The sequence below is a fragment of the Dromaius novaehollandiae genome, chromosome 8 (genome assembly GCF_036370855.1).
Source record: "Dromaius novaehollandiae isolate bDroNov1 chromosome 8, bDroNov1.hap1, whole genome shotgun sequence".
Taxonomy (NCBI): Eukaryota; Metazoa; Chordata; class Aves; order Casuariiformes; family Dromaiidae; genus Dromaius; species Dromaius novaehollandiae.
Window position 1 is genome coordinate 28,508,214 of NC_088105.1, and position 13,407 is coordinate 28,521,620.

A 13,407-nucleotide genomic window follows, 5' to 3' on the forward strand; every position below is an offset into this window, starting at 1 on the left:
CGTTATGAATCACAAACTGGTTTCTGAAGTTCAGGTTTCTACTAGGTGATGTGTTGTCACAGGAACAGTAGTTTGTTTGTTTGTTTGTTTTTGTGCTATTTGCTAATAGAATTACTTAGCACAGGTGAACATTTAGAAAAATTTAATTATCTAAGCATGTATAGTATAACTCATCAATTTCAAAGTAGTAGTACCAAATATTGGATATGTAAACCTCTATGGACAAGGGATATGGTTTAATGTTCACCTTATTCTGGTGTAGTACCTGTTCTTGCTGTTTCACTTGTTTCGGAGCTGCTAATGTTGAGACCATAGGTTGATCTGGTGAGCAAATGCAAGGTAATTTTTTTTTTTTTTTTTTTGCTTGACTTTTTTTACTCTGTGACTGTTATCACTACATCCAGCATGAGAGAAATAAAATGCCCAGCTGGGGGAATACAGTCTCGGGCAGCAGATCCAGTTGCATCAGGTCAAGATAATGTCGAAGTAAAATACTGTCAGAAAATAGGCTGAAGCTTTCTGAAACTAGCTTGCATAACAAGACCCTGAGGCAAAAATCTTAGAGCTTTGTATCTCTAGTAGGAAGAAAAATGATTAATAATAGCATAAGAAAATAACCAAAGCTTCAGTGATGATAATGTACAAGCTCACTTGCTTTCACACACATGTGCTCTATCTTCCTAATTCCCCCCCCAACCTGGGCCATGAACTCTTACATAGCATAATTGATAACTAGTTTGCCACCTAGTGGAATTTGAGACTACACAACAGCTTGGTAGCTGCCGGTGAACTTTACAGAATTCAATTTAAATTACTGTTTCTCTTGATTCTTTTCTGTTTCATTTGTTCTTTGCCTTAGGTGTCTGTAACCCTGGAGACCTTTCAGGATCTGTCTTTGCCTATTCCAGGTAAGGAAGATCTCGCTAAACTCCATTCTGCAAGTCATCAGACTTCTCTAGTCAAAGCAGGATCATGTGGAGAAGCATATGCACCGCAGGGATGGATAGCTTTTTTTATGGAGTATTTCAAAAGGTAAATGATTTTTACCTTGTTTTATTTATTTATTTCTTTGAATTCCAGTTTCTGCTCTTCTGGCAGAACATTTGTTGGGTTTTTTTTGTTTTTTTTTTTTCTGTCAATGATGTTTCAGGTTTGTTGTCTCATGTGTTCCTAGCTGGTTTTGGGGTCCAGTTGTAAACTTACAAGATTGTCTTGCTGCCTTTTTCGCCAGAGATGAGCTCAAGGGTAAGAGGTTAATTACATTAATACACTTGCTTTTTCAATCATGATAAAAAGATTAGTATCTTTGTTGCTTTACGCAGTTAAGGAGAGGCCACCTATTAGACTCTGATACAGTTATTTCTTGCTTATGGGATCATTCATTTTAAAAAGGTAAGTTTCTCACTCAATGAATGTTAAGGTGAGAAATGCCTATAAAGGCTACTTCAGAAATGTCAGGTGAAAGTGAATTTGGCTTAATGAAATATTGATGAAAAACTGTATCCATACTCCTCCCCATATCCTTAACGTGGACGTTAGTAAATTTTCCCTTTTAAATTAAACATCATCCTCTCTTCTGAATTATATTAGGCTGCTTCATAGTAGAAAGCATAAAACTTAGGAACCTTTTCTATCTAGTTGTAATGTCAATACCCTCGTAGCAATCAAATACTGAATGCAATGTAAAGACAAATTTCCTTGAAATTTTTATGTAGCCAATGTATGAACTTGAAGGATAACTATTTGGATTTGCAGAATAATGGCTATTTTTCTTCTTCCCCCATGTTTGCAGGTGATAACATGTACAGTTGTGGAAAGTGTAAAAAGTAAGCTGGCTTTTACCTCTGTTTTAATTTATCTTAATTTTTTGCTGTTAGTCAAGAGGCATTTATTTCTTTTGAATGTGTACCTGCAATCTTTTGATACTACCTTGTGCTATGGCTGCCACTATTAACAAAGGGGCAGGAGTCAGGAAGCACTGACTCACTATAAGCCAAATGTGGTTACTTCTTTTGTTGTTCTGTACAATTTAAGACTAATCTAAATTCTTTTGATCAAGATAAAAGCTGTTAGGCTTCTAGAGTACTAATAGGTCTTCATTACGATGCAGCAGTCTACTTCACTGTGTAAAAATTATGGTATGGCTTTAGTAGACTAAAGAAGCAAGAAACAGAAGAGTTCTGAAAACTGCTCAAAGCCCTGTATGGAAAAAGAGTATAATTTCTTGCTATATAACTGATCTGTTGTAGGAAATATTTTAAGGTAAACTTAATTGGAGGTTATGGTTTTCTTCTTTTCTTTTTTTTCTCTGAATAGTCAGCTTCCATGAAGCTTCAAGTTGTTTTCTCTATAGTAGGAGAAACTATTAGCTAGATGGAACTTAATTATCTGTAGCTATTGCTTTGAATTTTTCATCAGAACAAATTCTTTTCTTCCAAAGCATCATTGTTTGTATAATTTTGGCTACTCTGTCTAGTCTGCATTCCAGAAATATTCTGCATTTACAAATTTAATGTTCAGCTTAGACTTTGTTATGTTTCTTGCTGATCTAGCACAATGAAACAAAATGTTTTTAGAACTAAGCATTTTTTTGTTTTTCTTTTGCTTAGGTTAAGAAATGGAGTTAAATTCTGCAAAGTGCAAAAATTTCCTGAGGTACTGTTACCAAATGCACTTTAAAGCACTTTTTCTGCATGATTAGGAATGTGGTAAGGCTTATAAGTTGCACAGAGTAAATTGTGTTTATAACATGAAGAAAGCATATCTTTGTATTGATATTTGTGTTTTAAGAATGTGAGCAGCATTTGATTATGTACCTTATAAGAAGGTGAACATTTATAATGAAAAGTGAAGTTAGATTTTTTTTCTCCTGTGTCATTGTCAGCCTGCAGAACTCATTTATGCTGCAGCATAGGATTAAATACTGTAGTGAGACTTGGAAATCTTTTTGACAAGTAATGTTTTGCATTTTAAAAGTAATCAAATCTTACACTTCAAAACATGAGTTGATGGCTGCGATAATCAGGAGGAATTACTGTCCCTCATGGCAAGAATGTGCAATAGGTGCATTGAGGAAGAGAAAAGGTATGTCCTTCATTGCTGTGTTAGTGTTAGTCTCTTACTGTTTCTTACACTGTCAATATACTGAGTCCTTGAAAATTCCTAATTCATCTGTAACTGCTTGAGCCACAACTAATTAAGAAATTGCAAAACACAAAGCTTTGGGATGATGAAAAGATGGTATGTACAATAAGGTTATAAAATAGTAGCATATACAGGTCTTGAATCTGTTGATCCTTCTTACAGATATTGTGCATTCATCTCAAAAGATTTAGACATGAACTTATGTTTTCCACAAAAATTGGGACTCATGTATCCTTTCCCCTGGAAGGACTTGATCTTCAGCCTTTCCTTGCTAAGGACAGTCCAGCTCAAATAGTGACTTATGATCTGTTATCTGTCATCTGTCATCATGGAACTGCCAGCAGTAAGTATGAGGCTGATGGTTTTGCATTTGCAGTTATTCACATCAGCACTTCTGTTTAAAGATAATGTTTATGTAGCAAAGGGAGAGCAGATAAGCATTGTTAATTTTAAATACGAATAATTTTAAATGTGATAGGTTCTGGGATTTTTACCCTTAAAACTATAAAAGACTTGCTCTTTAAGAGTAGACACGTCTTTGAAATTGTAGTGTTGTTAAACAAATTTGCAATCCAAAAAAATTAACAGATCCTGGAATACAAAGCAAGTACAAAACTCCAGTGTTCTTCCTCTCCCCCCCCCGCCCGAAAACAAAAATTCCTCCAACTATTCCCTCTTCCCTTTACACTATTGAAAGTGAACAGCATGAATGTATAAATAGTGTTAATGTTAAATCCCAGCAGATGATCAGTTGTCTGCTGCTCTCTATAGCTGATGTATGTATGTCTAATGTTTGGATGCTTTATATTCCTACTTTTTTTGGAAGATTTCACGAAGTACCACAAACATACCAGTAATAAATAAATAAATAAACTTAGAAGATCTGTGCCAGTGAACCCCAACATAGGCAAAAAACTACTATTTATGCATAATGATGAGTAGCTGAAGAAACTTTTTATTGCTGTCTATTAGTCTCATTTCTTCTCTGGGTGCTTTGGGTATTTATAAGATCTGTTAAAGTAGAAGAAAAGTAAGTTTGAAGATAGCTTGAAACTTCATAGATTTTTATAGAAGGTACTCCTCCCTGAACTGAGGTTCATTGTTTAGAGGAAGTTGTTTTGCCACTGCTTTTTCTGAATGTTGTCTCATCTGTTTAGTGCTTGATGAATGATGCTTCTCTTAATCAGTTTAGTAGGTATTTGATTATTTAATGTCAGTTTAATTGGTGTTTAAGAAATAATAATTTAAAATGTATTATGACTAACATTGAGAACCATTAAGTATGGTCTTGATATCATATAGCAGTTATACAGCTGTGCTTATTTCTATTATAAAGCATAAAAAGACTTGAAGAGTTCGTTGTAGAAACTAGGGTAAATTGTTCAAGCAGCCTTAGTCTGATTTGAGTTCCATGAGGAACATGGTAGACTACAAGTTGCTTGAAGGGTTCAGTGTATGCTGAAAGCTGTGTCCAACTCTTCACTAGCTAGTGTAGAAGAACTTGATCCTGAATCTAGTTAGTGTGTATATCCAAGAAGTTAGAGAAGAGAGGTTAGTATGTATATCCAAGTACTGTCTGCTAATGATTTTAAGTTTCTCACTTTTAAAAAAGACTTTTTGTACTTACTATGCAATACATAGAAAGGAGGTAAAATGGGCAGCTATGAACATTTTTCAATAACTCTTGCCTTCTTACACTCTAGGTGGACATTATATAGCTTATTGTCGAAACAATCTAAATAATTTGTGGTATGAATTTGATGACCAGAGTGTCACAGAAGTATCTGAATCCACTGTGCAAAATGCAGAAGCATATGTTCTCTTTTACAGGTAAGAAGAAATTAAAAGCACGATGATATTCAAATTAGTCAAATACATTAACTTTTTAAGCAATTGGGCCATTTTCATTCAGCTAAGGGAAGAATTTCTCCAACCAGAAACAGTGGAGAGACTTCATCCTTCTGTTATGTCCTTAACACTTGTTCTATCACTACTAAACTTCTGGACAGATTGCCTGAGTTGATTGTTATGCCTGAGAAGCACTTTTATTTTATAATAAACTGCGTAGGTCATTAGTGCTGCATAGCAGAAAGGCTGTATGACAATAAAAGAGTGGAAAACTGTCAAATTGTGAAGTTTGGTTACAGTGTGCTTAGTTTGTTTTACTGGGTTGTTTTGATATAACCAGTTAGAGTAGAGTGGCTTCAGTGTTCTTGAACATGTTTAGAACTTTAAGTGAAAATTGAGAAATGGATTAGGGCTTTAATTATCTTCAGTCTGCATAAATAAAGCACAGTAAGATGACTAGGAAGAGAATTTCAAGCAACTGTTAGAACTGGCAACAGATTGCCTCTTTTTCAATTAGAGGAAAGGAATTCTGCACAAGGGGAGGTTTTTCACACAGACAGACTTGAACTGTTAGAGCTGTAAAGGGAATTGTGGAAACTCTTCAGCAGATGGGATATGGAATAACAGGGGTTTTACTGTGCTGTAATTTAACTTGAGAGAATTTATAGGCTGATCTTTTCCTGAAAATCAAAATGAAAGGCGAGAAATCATGTTACCACCATCTTAGGCCTAAGGATTTTTTTTGTACTTGAAACAAATGCAGCTAAAGTATTTTACGTTTTCTAGAAAGCTTTTCAAATTGTGAATTTCTTCTACTAACATAAAATTTGCTACTAAAACTTGACTACAAAATGGATTGTGCTAGAATTAAAGAATAAGAATGTTGTGAGAACATTTTACCTTTCATCAGGAGCACTAATTCCTGCCATTGTCTGAGCTAAGCCTGTTAGTCTGAACCAGAAGGTCTCTTAAAAGGAATGTGGAAGTCACGATGTATTGCTAAGAATGAACACTGTACCTGATTGTAGACAAATATTTTAGAAGTAGAATAAAGAATAAAATAATATTTAGGGTTTTTTTTAAACAAAATAAAAAAACCCAAAACATACATGCAAAACCCTACCACACACAAGGTGATACTCCTTTGGGATTTTATGAAAATTTAGTAGGGATATGTATGCTTTTTGTAAATTACAGCTTGAAAATGAACTTACCCACTTGAGTTTTGTTTTTAGACTTAGGGTTTTTGTTAAATAAATTTGATCTGAAGTTCAGCAGATAATGTATTTTCACTGAGTTCATAGCATTTGTTTTTCCTACTGTTGTTCTGCTATGCTGTATATTTGCTATACAGCCTTTGTTGCTTATAGCCATCAGGCCTAACCGAAGCTTTTCTACCCAGCTATTTGAATCAACTTTGACTCCATAAATCAACTGATTTGTGCCAGTTAAGAGTCAAGTTTCAGGTTAGGGATTTTGAAGGATGGGATGAATGGTTCAAGCCTGCTTTTGGAGAAGAGATTCTATCCAAACTAGGGAGTAGGGGAGCTGCAGTATCTCCTTTACTGTTCAGCCTTCCTTCTGATGCTAAGGAGCATGTCAAAGGACTACAGCTTGCAAGACTTTAGCCTGAAGGGGTATGCTGCAGATGTGCAGATGAAATTAGCAGATGGGCAGGGAGCCTTATCTCTTTCTCCTCTGGAGGATCACCACTGCAGTGTAGTTTGCAGTCTCTGTGGCAGTCCACCTATTTTTTTCTGAAGCTGGCTGGAAGGATGAGAACTGTTGTGAGTCTTTGAATTGTTGAACTAGGCAGGCAAAAGTTCTTGTAAGCATGATTACACCCACACTGTGGCTTTGTCAGAACTAAGCATAAACATAAAGCATAACTTTAATGGAGCGTAGTCTTCAGTGCCCTTCCCACTTCGCAGGAACCCATTGGTACTAACTGTTGTGGTGTGTAATTCTGTAACGTACAATGCTCTAGGTTTGTCACGCATGTGCATAGAAGGCGTGAGTTTTTCACATCTAAACCAACTGTTGTACTGCTAGTAGAACTTTGAAGCATAGGTGTGGCCCAGGTAAAGCACTGAAAGTACAGGTTTCTTTCCATAGAGTAAACTACCTGCATTCTACCAAAGGATATATCTTTGTTTAATGATTTCTATTTCTGTAATAGGAAGAGCAGTGAAGAAGCACAGAGAGAAAGACGGAGGATATCAGGTCTACTGAATATGATGGAACCAAGTCTTCTGCAGTTCTATGTTTCCAGACAATGGTTAAATAAATTCAAGACTTTTGCAGAGCCAGGACCAATTTCAAATAATGATTTTCTCTGTATGCATGGAGGTGAGGCTGTAACCAAGTACCATTTACGAAGAATTTGCCTGTCAACTTTTAGCTGTGCAGGGATGTATACTTGTACAGGAAGTGCAAGGAATTAAAGGAAATTGAGTATAGTAAGTAAGCTTATGTTACAGCTATCTAATCTGTGGCTTCTAGGTAACTTGGATTTCTCTTACTTTAGTAGCTGACTATTTGGAAATGATACTATGTGAAGTCCTCCTAAATCTTGTCTTTTCTCTGTGCATTTGATTTTGTATATAAGCTTTCTTGCTTCTTAGAGACAGATGATTTGGCTTATCAGTTTGCATAATAAACATCTATATTCCTGTTTTAAACAAACAAACAAACCCCTATCACTTTATCATCCTTTATTTTTTGGTCTTGTAACTAATCTCAATCTTTGTTCAGCCATGTGCTGGAAGCAACAAGAAGGTTTGAAAGCCACAGGACAAGAAATTGGTCTGGAGAATATCCAGTGCACAGCAGTGTGATGAATACAGTAGTAATTCTATATATTTTGTATAGAAGCATAGAAGTCGTACTTTGATATGTTAAATGCTGATAAAATAGGAGAGAATTGTCTAACAGCAAGACCTATTTAGTGGAAATATCCATGCGAGTGCTAACATTCTAAGCTACCATTATGTGGTATTCTTATACTTGTTTTCTAATGTGAAATGCACTTGTATTAGGTTAGCAGTTACAAGTACAGCACCTTCTGCTAAACCAGACTTTTTACAAAGGAGTACTATACCCCTATAGCTATTTGCAGCTTGTCTATATGTGAGCCCTTGTCGCTGCTGTTTTGCTTCTGTGGGGTTACTACAGATGACTCGTGTTATGTGTGTCCTAGCTACTAGATATTTCTTTTCAAAAGACTTTCTGTGTAACACATAGCTGCTTACTATATGCTATAACTCCTTGCTGCTAATCCTGCAAACCTGTCTTTCTTCCTCCCTCTAAACTTTCAAGCATTCATGTGTCTGAAGTAATTCAAAAATGCTGACAAACTAATGAATTTTGAGTAGGACAGTTTAGTAAATCAGTGTCTTTATAAATATATAAACAAAGTCTTTCACCACTGTTTAGCTGTATACCTTCAAAAGCATTTTGTAACTGGTATTTAGAAAGGATTCCAGTCCTTTCCTTTAATCTTCCATATGGCTTCTTCAGCTTCTCTTACATTTTTTTGGCATCATAAGAGATTAAAATTAAAGAACTCTTTAATTACAGTAAAACTCTTTTTTGGATGACCTCTTTGAACTGGTCAGGGGTTTGTGATTTAGAGACCTCTAACATAGTCTCTCCCAAAATTTCTTAAAGTGGAATTTCAAAAAAAAAAAGTCCACAGGCTTTCTTTTCCCCTCCCCGGCTTCTGCTTTTGCAGGTGTTCCTCCACCCAAGGCAAATTTCATAGAAGACCTGGTTGTAATGCTACCTCAAAATATATGGGATAATCTGTATAGCAGGTAAGTTTCATGTAACTGAAAAAGACCTATGATAGAGTTTGAGAGCAAATGTGTACCAAGCAGTGCTATCAGACCTCTGGGATTAGTGGCTTAAATTTTTCGAAGTGCAGATTTATATAATTTGCATGTACAAAGTAACACTAAATAAAAGCCTGCATGAACAGTGCAGAAAGTGTATTACTGGGATGATACTCAAGTATTAGATCCTAAACGATGTTTATTGATTTGTACAAAACAACACAAAGTAGGTCAGCAAAAGTATGCTTTGCAAGAGGTACTTTGAAAAAGCTGTCTGTGTCAGCTTCCTGTTCCCTTGTTGGCTGGAGACAGCTTTTCTTGTATGTTGGCTTTGAATCCATAGCCTCAGCTGCCAGTAGTGCTTCAAAATAGCTTAGATGTAAGGGGTCTGTATAACTAGTCCACACTTCTCCTATGGGTCAGGTTTAAGTGCTTGCCTTTATGGGAGGGATTCTTATAAAATGTGTCTCCTTTTAAAGTAACAAAAAAGCAGCAGAAGAGCCTAGCTGTTGACCTTAAGGACTCTGTATTGCACTTGTAACAACTATTTTTGTCTCTAATTCCCAGGCACCTAAGTACTATAGATAAGATTAATTTAAAAAAAAAAAAAAAAAAAGCTTAAATAGCCACAAGGAAAAAATAGAAATAATACTATTGCCATCTTATTTCCACATTCCTGCATATACTGAACTTCCCAATAATTTTTGTATATTATGTAATGCACATGTTTATATTAATATATGAATATATATTTAATGTTATTATATAGATAATTTATAATAATAACATAAATATCTATTAAATGAACTGCATTATCCCTTACATGTGTACCAGAAACATTTGTTAAATCTGAAGGAAAATATTTTTAAGCTTCTCATTCATTTCCCTTCTCCATAAACTTTTTGAATAAGATGTCAAAATTCAGTTATATTTGCTAAGTAGAAATCCTAGAGATGGTAGGATCCCCCAGATTTTGGGAGACCTCTGGTGGGTAGAGATACAACTACTAAATGTTTGTCCGTTCTGTCTGGCCTCCTAATCGGTGCATGTGCACATCAGCATAGAGTAGCTCTGAAGCAACTATACATTGCTTTTTGCCTTGCTGATAGCTGGGAATCATGGGGGAGTGCCAAGGCTGCAGTGGGTGAGCGTTTAGGGTGGGGAAGCAAAGTACTGAGAGAAGCAAGACTGCTATGGCAGAAAGTGACTTTTACTGAGGTAGTATTAAGGAGAAGCAGATACTCATAGGATGCCAATCTGTATGAGTCCAGACTTTGTTATTTTGCTGCTCACCTGGCAATATTCTTATTTTATTCAATTCTAATAGCTTTGGGGACAAAATTGCTTCAAAAGGTCAAATGTGGATTTTATACCATTTGAAATTTTGGTCAAAGACTTATGGACTGATCAGTGTAATCTAAAATCATAACATGATCTTCAAAGGTACAATTGGTGTGTAGGAAGTGGCGACCATTTTATGAAGCATCTTATAAAACATCAGTCTTTTAAGTTGTGAGGATTGAGTATATACCAACAACCTTGTATGTAAAAATGCTGTTGTACTGAAATAACTCTTTAATTATCAGATAAAATAAAACACTTCTGTATTTAGGAAAGCAACAGCATCCCAAAATATTTCTATGGACTGATAAACATACAGTTCTAAGTTTTGTTATGTTGAGATTCAATGCCTTCTGTGGCAGATTTTAGTTTAGTTTTAGTCTCTAAACATGGTCACTTTTTCACTCTTGCTCAAAAGCAAGCTTTTGAACATTAATTCCTCTTGTTATATTTAAGGATGCTCTCTTTTATCTCTTGTTTAATGTAAGTTTTGGAATAAAATCTGAAGCTTTAGAAAAGAAACAAAAGAGCACAACTCTGACAAGAATAAGTAATCGTCTAGGAAGGAGCACTAGGAATATCCTTATTTCATAACATGTATTTCAGCTTGACCTTTCTACTGCAGTAAATACATTTCTTAGTGCTGCATTTGGCATTTTCTTTGTCAGGCTTGTAGTTTCTGGGCCTACCAATGTTCAGAACAGTGCCTGTGTTCAGAATGGTACTTAGTGCTGTGCTTCTCGGTGCCAAAGGCCCTAAAGAATTCCATATGTGCAGACAGCTGGCACACAAGGAAAATGTGGTGGGTAGGAGCATGCAGAAGTAGGGCGTTTTGTTTGTTTTTTAAATGAACAAGACAAACACTGAAGTTTAGAGCTTAGTTTAAGATAGAACTGGCTGACAACGATTGGGAACACTTCCATAAGCTCACTCTTGGAGGTTTTTAATGAATAAATCACACATGGTATAAAAGAGGGTTTATTCAGATTAATCACTCACCAACATTTTTCCAGTAGTAACTCCTTTCAAGATATGTGATTATAGCAGAATTTTGGAGATGGTTTGTACTGGCTTTAGGCAGTCAGAACTTGGAAGATTGTTATGTCTTGGGATCAAGTACAAAATATTACTAAGAAAATAAATGGTGGCATATGCGGGTCAGTGTGATCAGCAGTGGAATGCATCAGACTTGAATTACATACTGTAAGAAGCTGGCACTTGTTATGTCTAACAGGTGCCTGATTCTTTTTACATGCGGTTTTCCACAAGGTTAATGTGTGGGGGTATGGGTTTTTTTTCAACTATCACTGCAGGTATGGAGGTGGACCAGCTGTTAATCATCTGTATGTTTGTCATACCTGCCAAATAGAGTCTGAAAGAATTGAAAAAAGAAGGAAAAACGAATTGGAAATGTTTATTCGGGTAAACAAGTAAACAATTCTCATTCATTCCTTTTTTTGACATCATCTGGTATTCATGACTCCAGATTACGGGTTACCATGTGCACAGGTGATTCATGTAACAAACAGACTTTATTAAAATATTTGTATACCTACATAGAATCACCTTTTTCCTGTTAGCAGCAACAGTGTCCTTGTGATGTCCCAGATAATTGTTTATATGGAAACATAACTCAAGGAAATATTTCACAAGTTAATCATAGTCTTTAGCTCTGGTTCTAACTTTGTACCTGTTCTTATAAAAGAACATTAGAGGTATAAACAAACAAATAGTTCAGTGTGAATTGACTATGTTAGTATTTAATGGATCTGTAAAATTAAGCTCATTTTATTACTCATGTAGCAAGTTCTTTTCTTCATTGTCTTCCTTCCATAGTCTCTGAACAAAAATAAAACGTTAAACCTTAATTAAAGATCTTGCTGTGGAAGACTTTTATAGAAATAGTTATTTTTTCCAATGATAGTAACAATTTTAGTTAGATACAACTGGGACTCTTTACTTAGCTGCTTTTTGTCATCTATACAGTCACTTGTTTTGTCTTGCAGGGGAAAATCGAGCAACCAGGGTGTGAATCTCTTAATTTAAAGCAATAGAAACAAAAATCTTCCATGTTCTTAAACTTAAGCAAAATGTCATAAAATGAGTCTTCCTCACTTGGAATTGTACTGCTTCTGTTTTAATTATTAGGGGAAAGCATAGATGAAGATGTAGCTCATCATACAAAGAACTTGTGATCTAACAATGAAGCAAATCTTCAAAACACTGGTTTATTTTATTTTATAAAAATAAGCTTACTATTTATAATATTTTTATATTAAGTTTACATTGAAAAGTTTGGAATTCACAGTAATTATCCAGTAGTGTTTGATGGATAAGTGCTTATGCTTAAGAAGAGCGACTTGATTTTTGGTTTTAAATTGAGCTGTTTTGGGAACAAGGAAATTAAATTCTGTAGTAAAGAACAAATCATCTTTTTTAACATAAAGGCTACCGCTACATCAAAATTCTTTCTTTGGGAATTTACCAAGGGTTTATGGTTCTGATGATCTGAAGTTCTTTAATTTTTTTTTTTTGTGGCAGTGTATTATGTTGTTAATATTTAGTGAGTGGTTAAAAATATTTAGCAGCTTTAAAAAAAAATAAAATAAAAAAAAGAAAGAAAGAAAAGGCAGAAAAACAATAATTCTTTTCCCTTGCAGCTTAACAGAGCATTCCAAGAAGAAGAATCTCCATCAACTTTTTACTGCATCAGCATGCAATGGTTCAGAGAATGGGAAGGATTTGTAAAGGGCAAAGACAGTGGTAAGTTGTGGTTCATGTCAAGATATGGGTAACCTTTTCTTTCTTCTTGTTGTCAGATAGTAGTACTGTTTAGTTGCTTGTACTTTAGTAGAAGGATGCAGGAAGAATAGCAAGATAAGGCAACAAAAGCTCTTTAAAAACAAAGACATAGTTTTCATATGTAGCAAATATACCCAGAAATCAAATTACAGACTATAGTCAAAATTGGATAATTCATGGGAATGGATGGTGGGATAGTTGTGAAAGTATGTTACTTAGTTGGGGAGGGGTGGCTTCAGGTTTACATAAAGCTTATTGTTCTGAATCTTTCCAAAAGTGGTAGTAAACTTAAACAGCAACATCTGCAGAGAGCAGGGAGAGCTTTTAACAGCAGCAGAAAAATTGAGTTCAGGTTTGAGGAGGTATGCATTATGCAGTAAAAAAACAGATTGATAATGCTGTAGCCTCTGGAGGAAAGGGGACCTCTCTGATACAATTT

At 35.2% G+C, this 13,407-nt stretch overlaps 1 protein-coding gene across 6 annotated transcripts in view; it reads left to right on the forward strand.

Annotated features, from left to right (window-relative positions):
• USP33 (ubiquitin specific peptidase 33) overlaps positions 1 to 13,407 on the forward strand; it is a 51,311-nt gene that overhangs the window by 25,761 nt on the left and 12,143 nt on the right. For 3 of the 6 annotated variants that reach the window (XM_064516059.1, XM_064516054.1, XM_064516055.1), the window contains exons 14-23: positions 860 to 1,032; positions 1,151 to 1,245; positions 1,793 to 1,826; positions 2,610 to 2,655; positions 3,307 to 3,487; positions 4,848 to 4,974; positions 7,172 to 7,341; positions 8,690 to 8,807; positions 11,480 to 11,588; positions 12,827 to 12,929. In XM_064516059.1, the coding sequence (XP_064372129.1) occupies positions 860 to 1,032; positions 1,151 to 1,245; positions 1,793 to 1,826; positions 2,610 to 2,655; positions 3,307 to 3,487; positions 4,848 to 4,974; positions 7,172 to 7,341; positions 8,690 to 8,807; positions 11,480 to 11,588; positions 12,827 to 12,929 (1,156 nt within the window). The remainder of the gene's footprint in view (positions 1 to 859; positions 1,033 to 1,150; positions 1,246 to 1,792; positions 1,827 to 2,609; positions 2,656 to 3,306; positions 3,488 to 4,847; positions 4,975 to 7,171; positions 7,342 to 8,689; positions 8,808 to 11,479; positions 11,589 to 12,826; positions 12,930 to 13,407) is intronic. The other 3 variants (XM_064516056.1, XM_064516057.1, XM_064516058.1) reach the window with 3 other exon arrangements.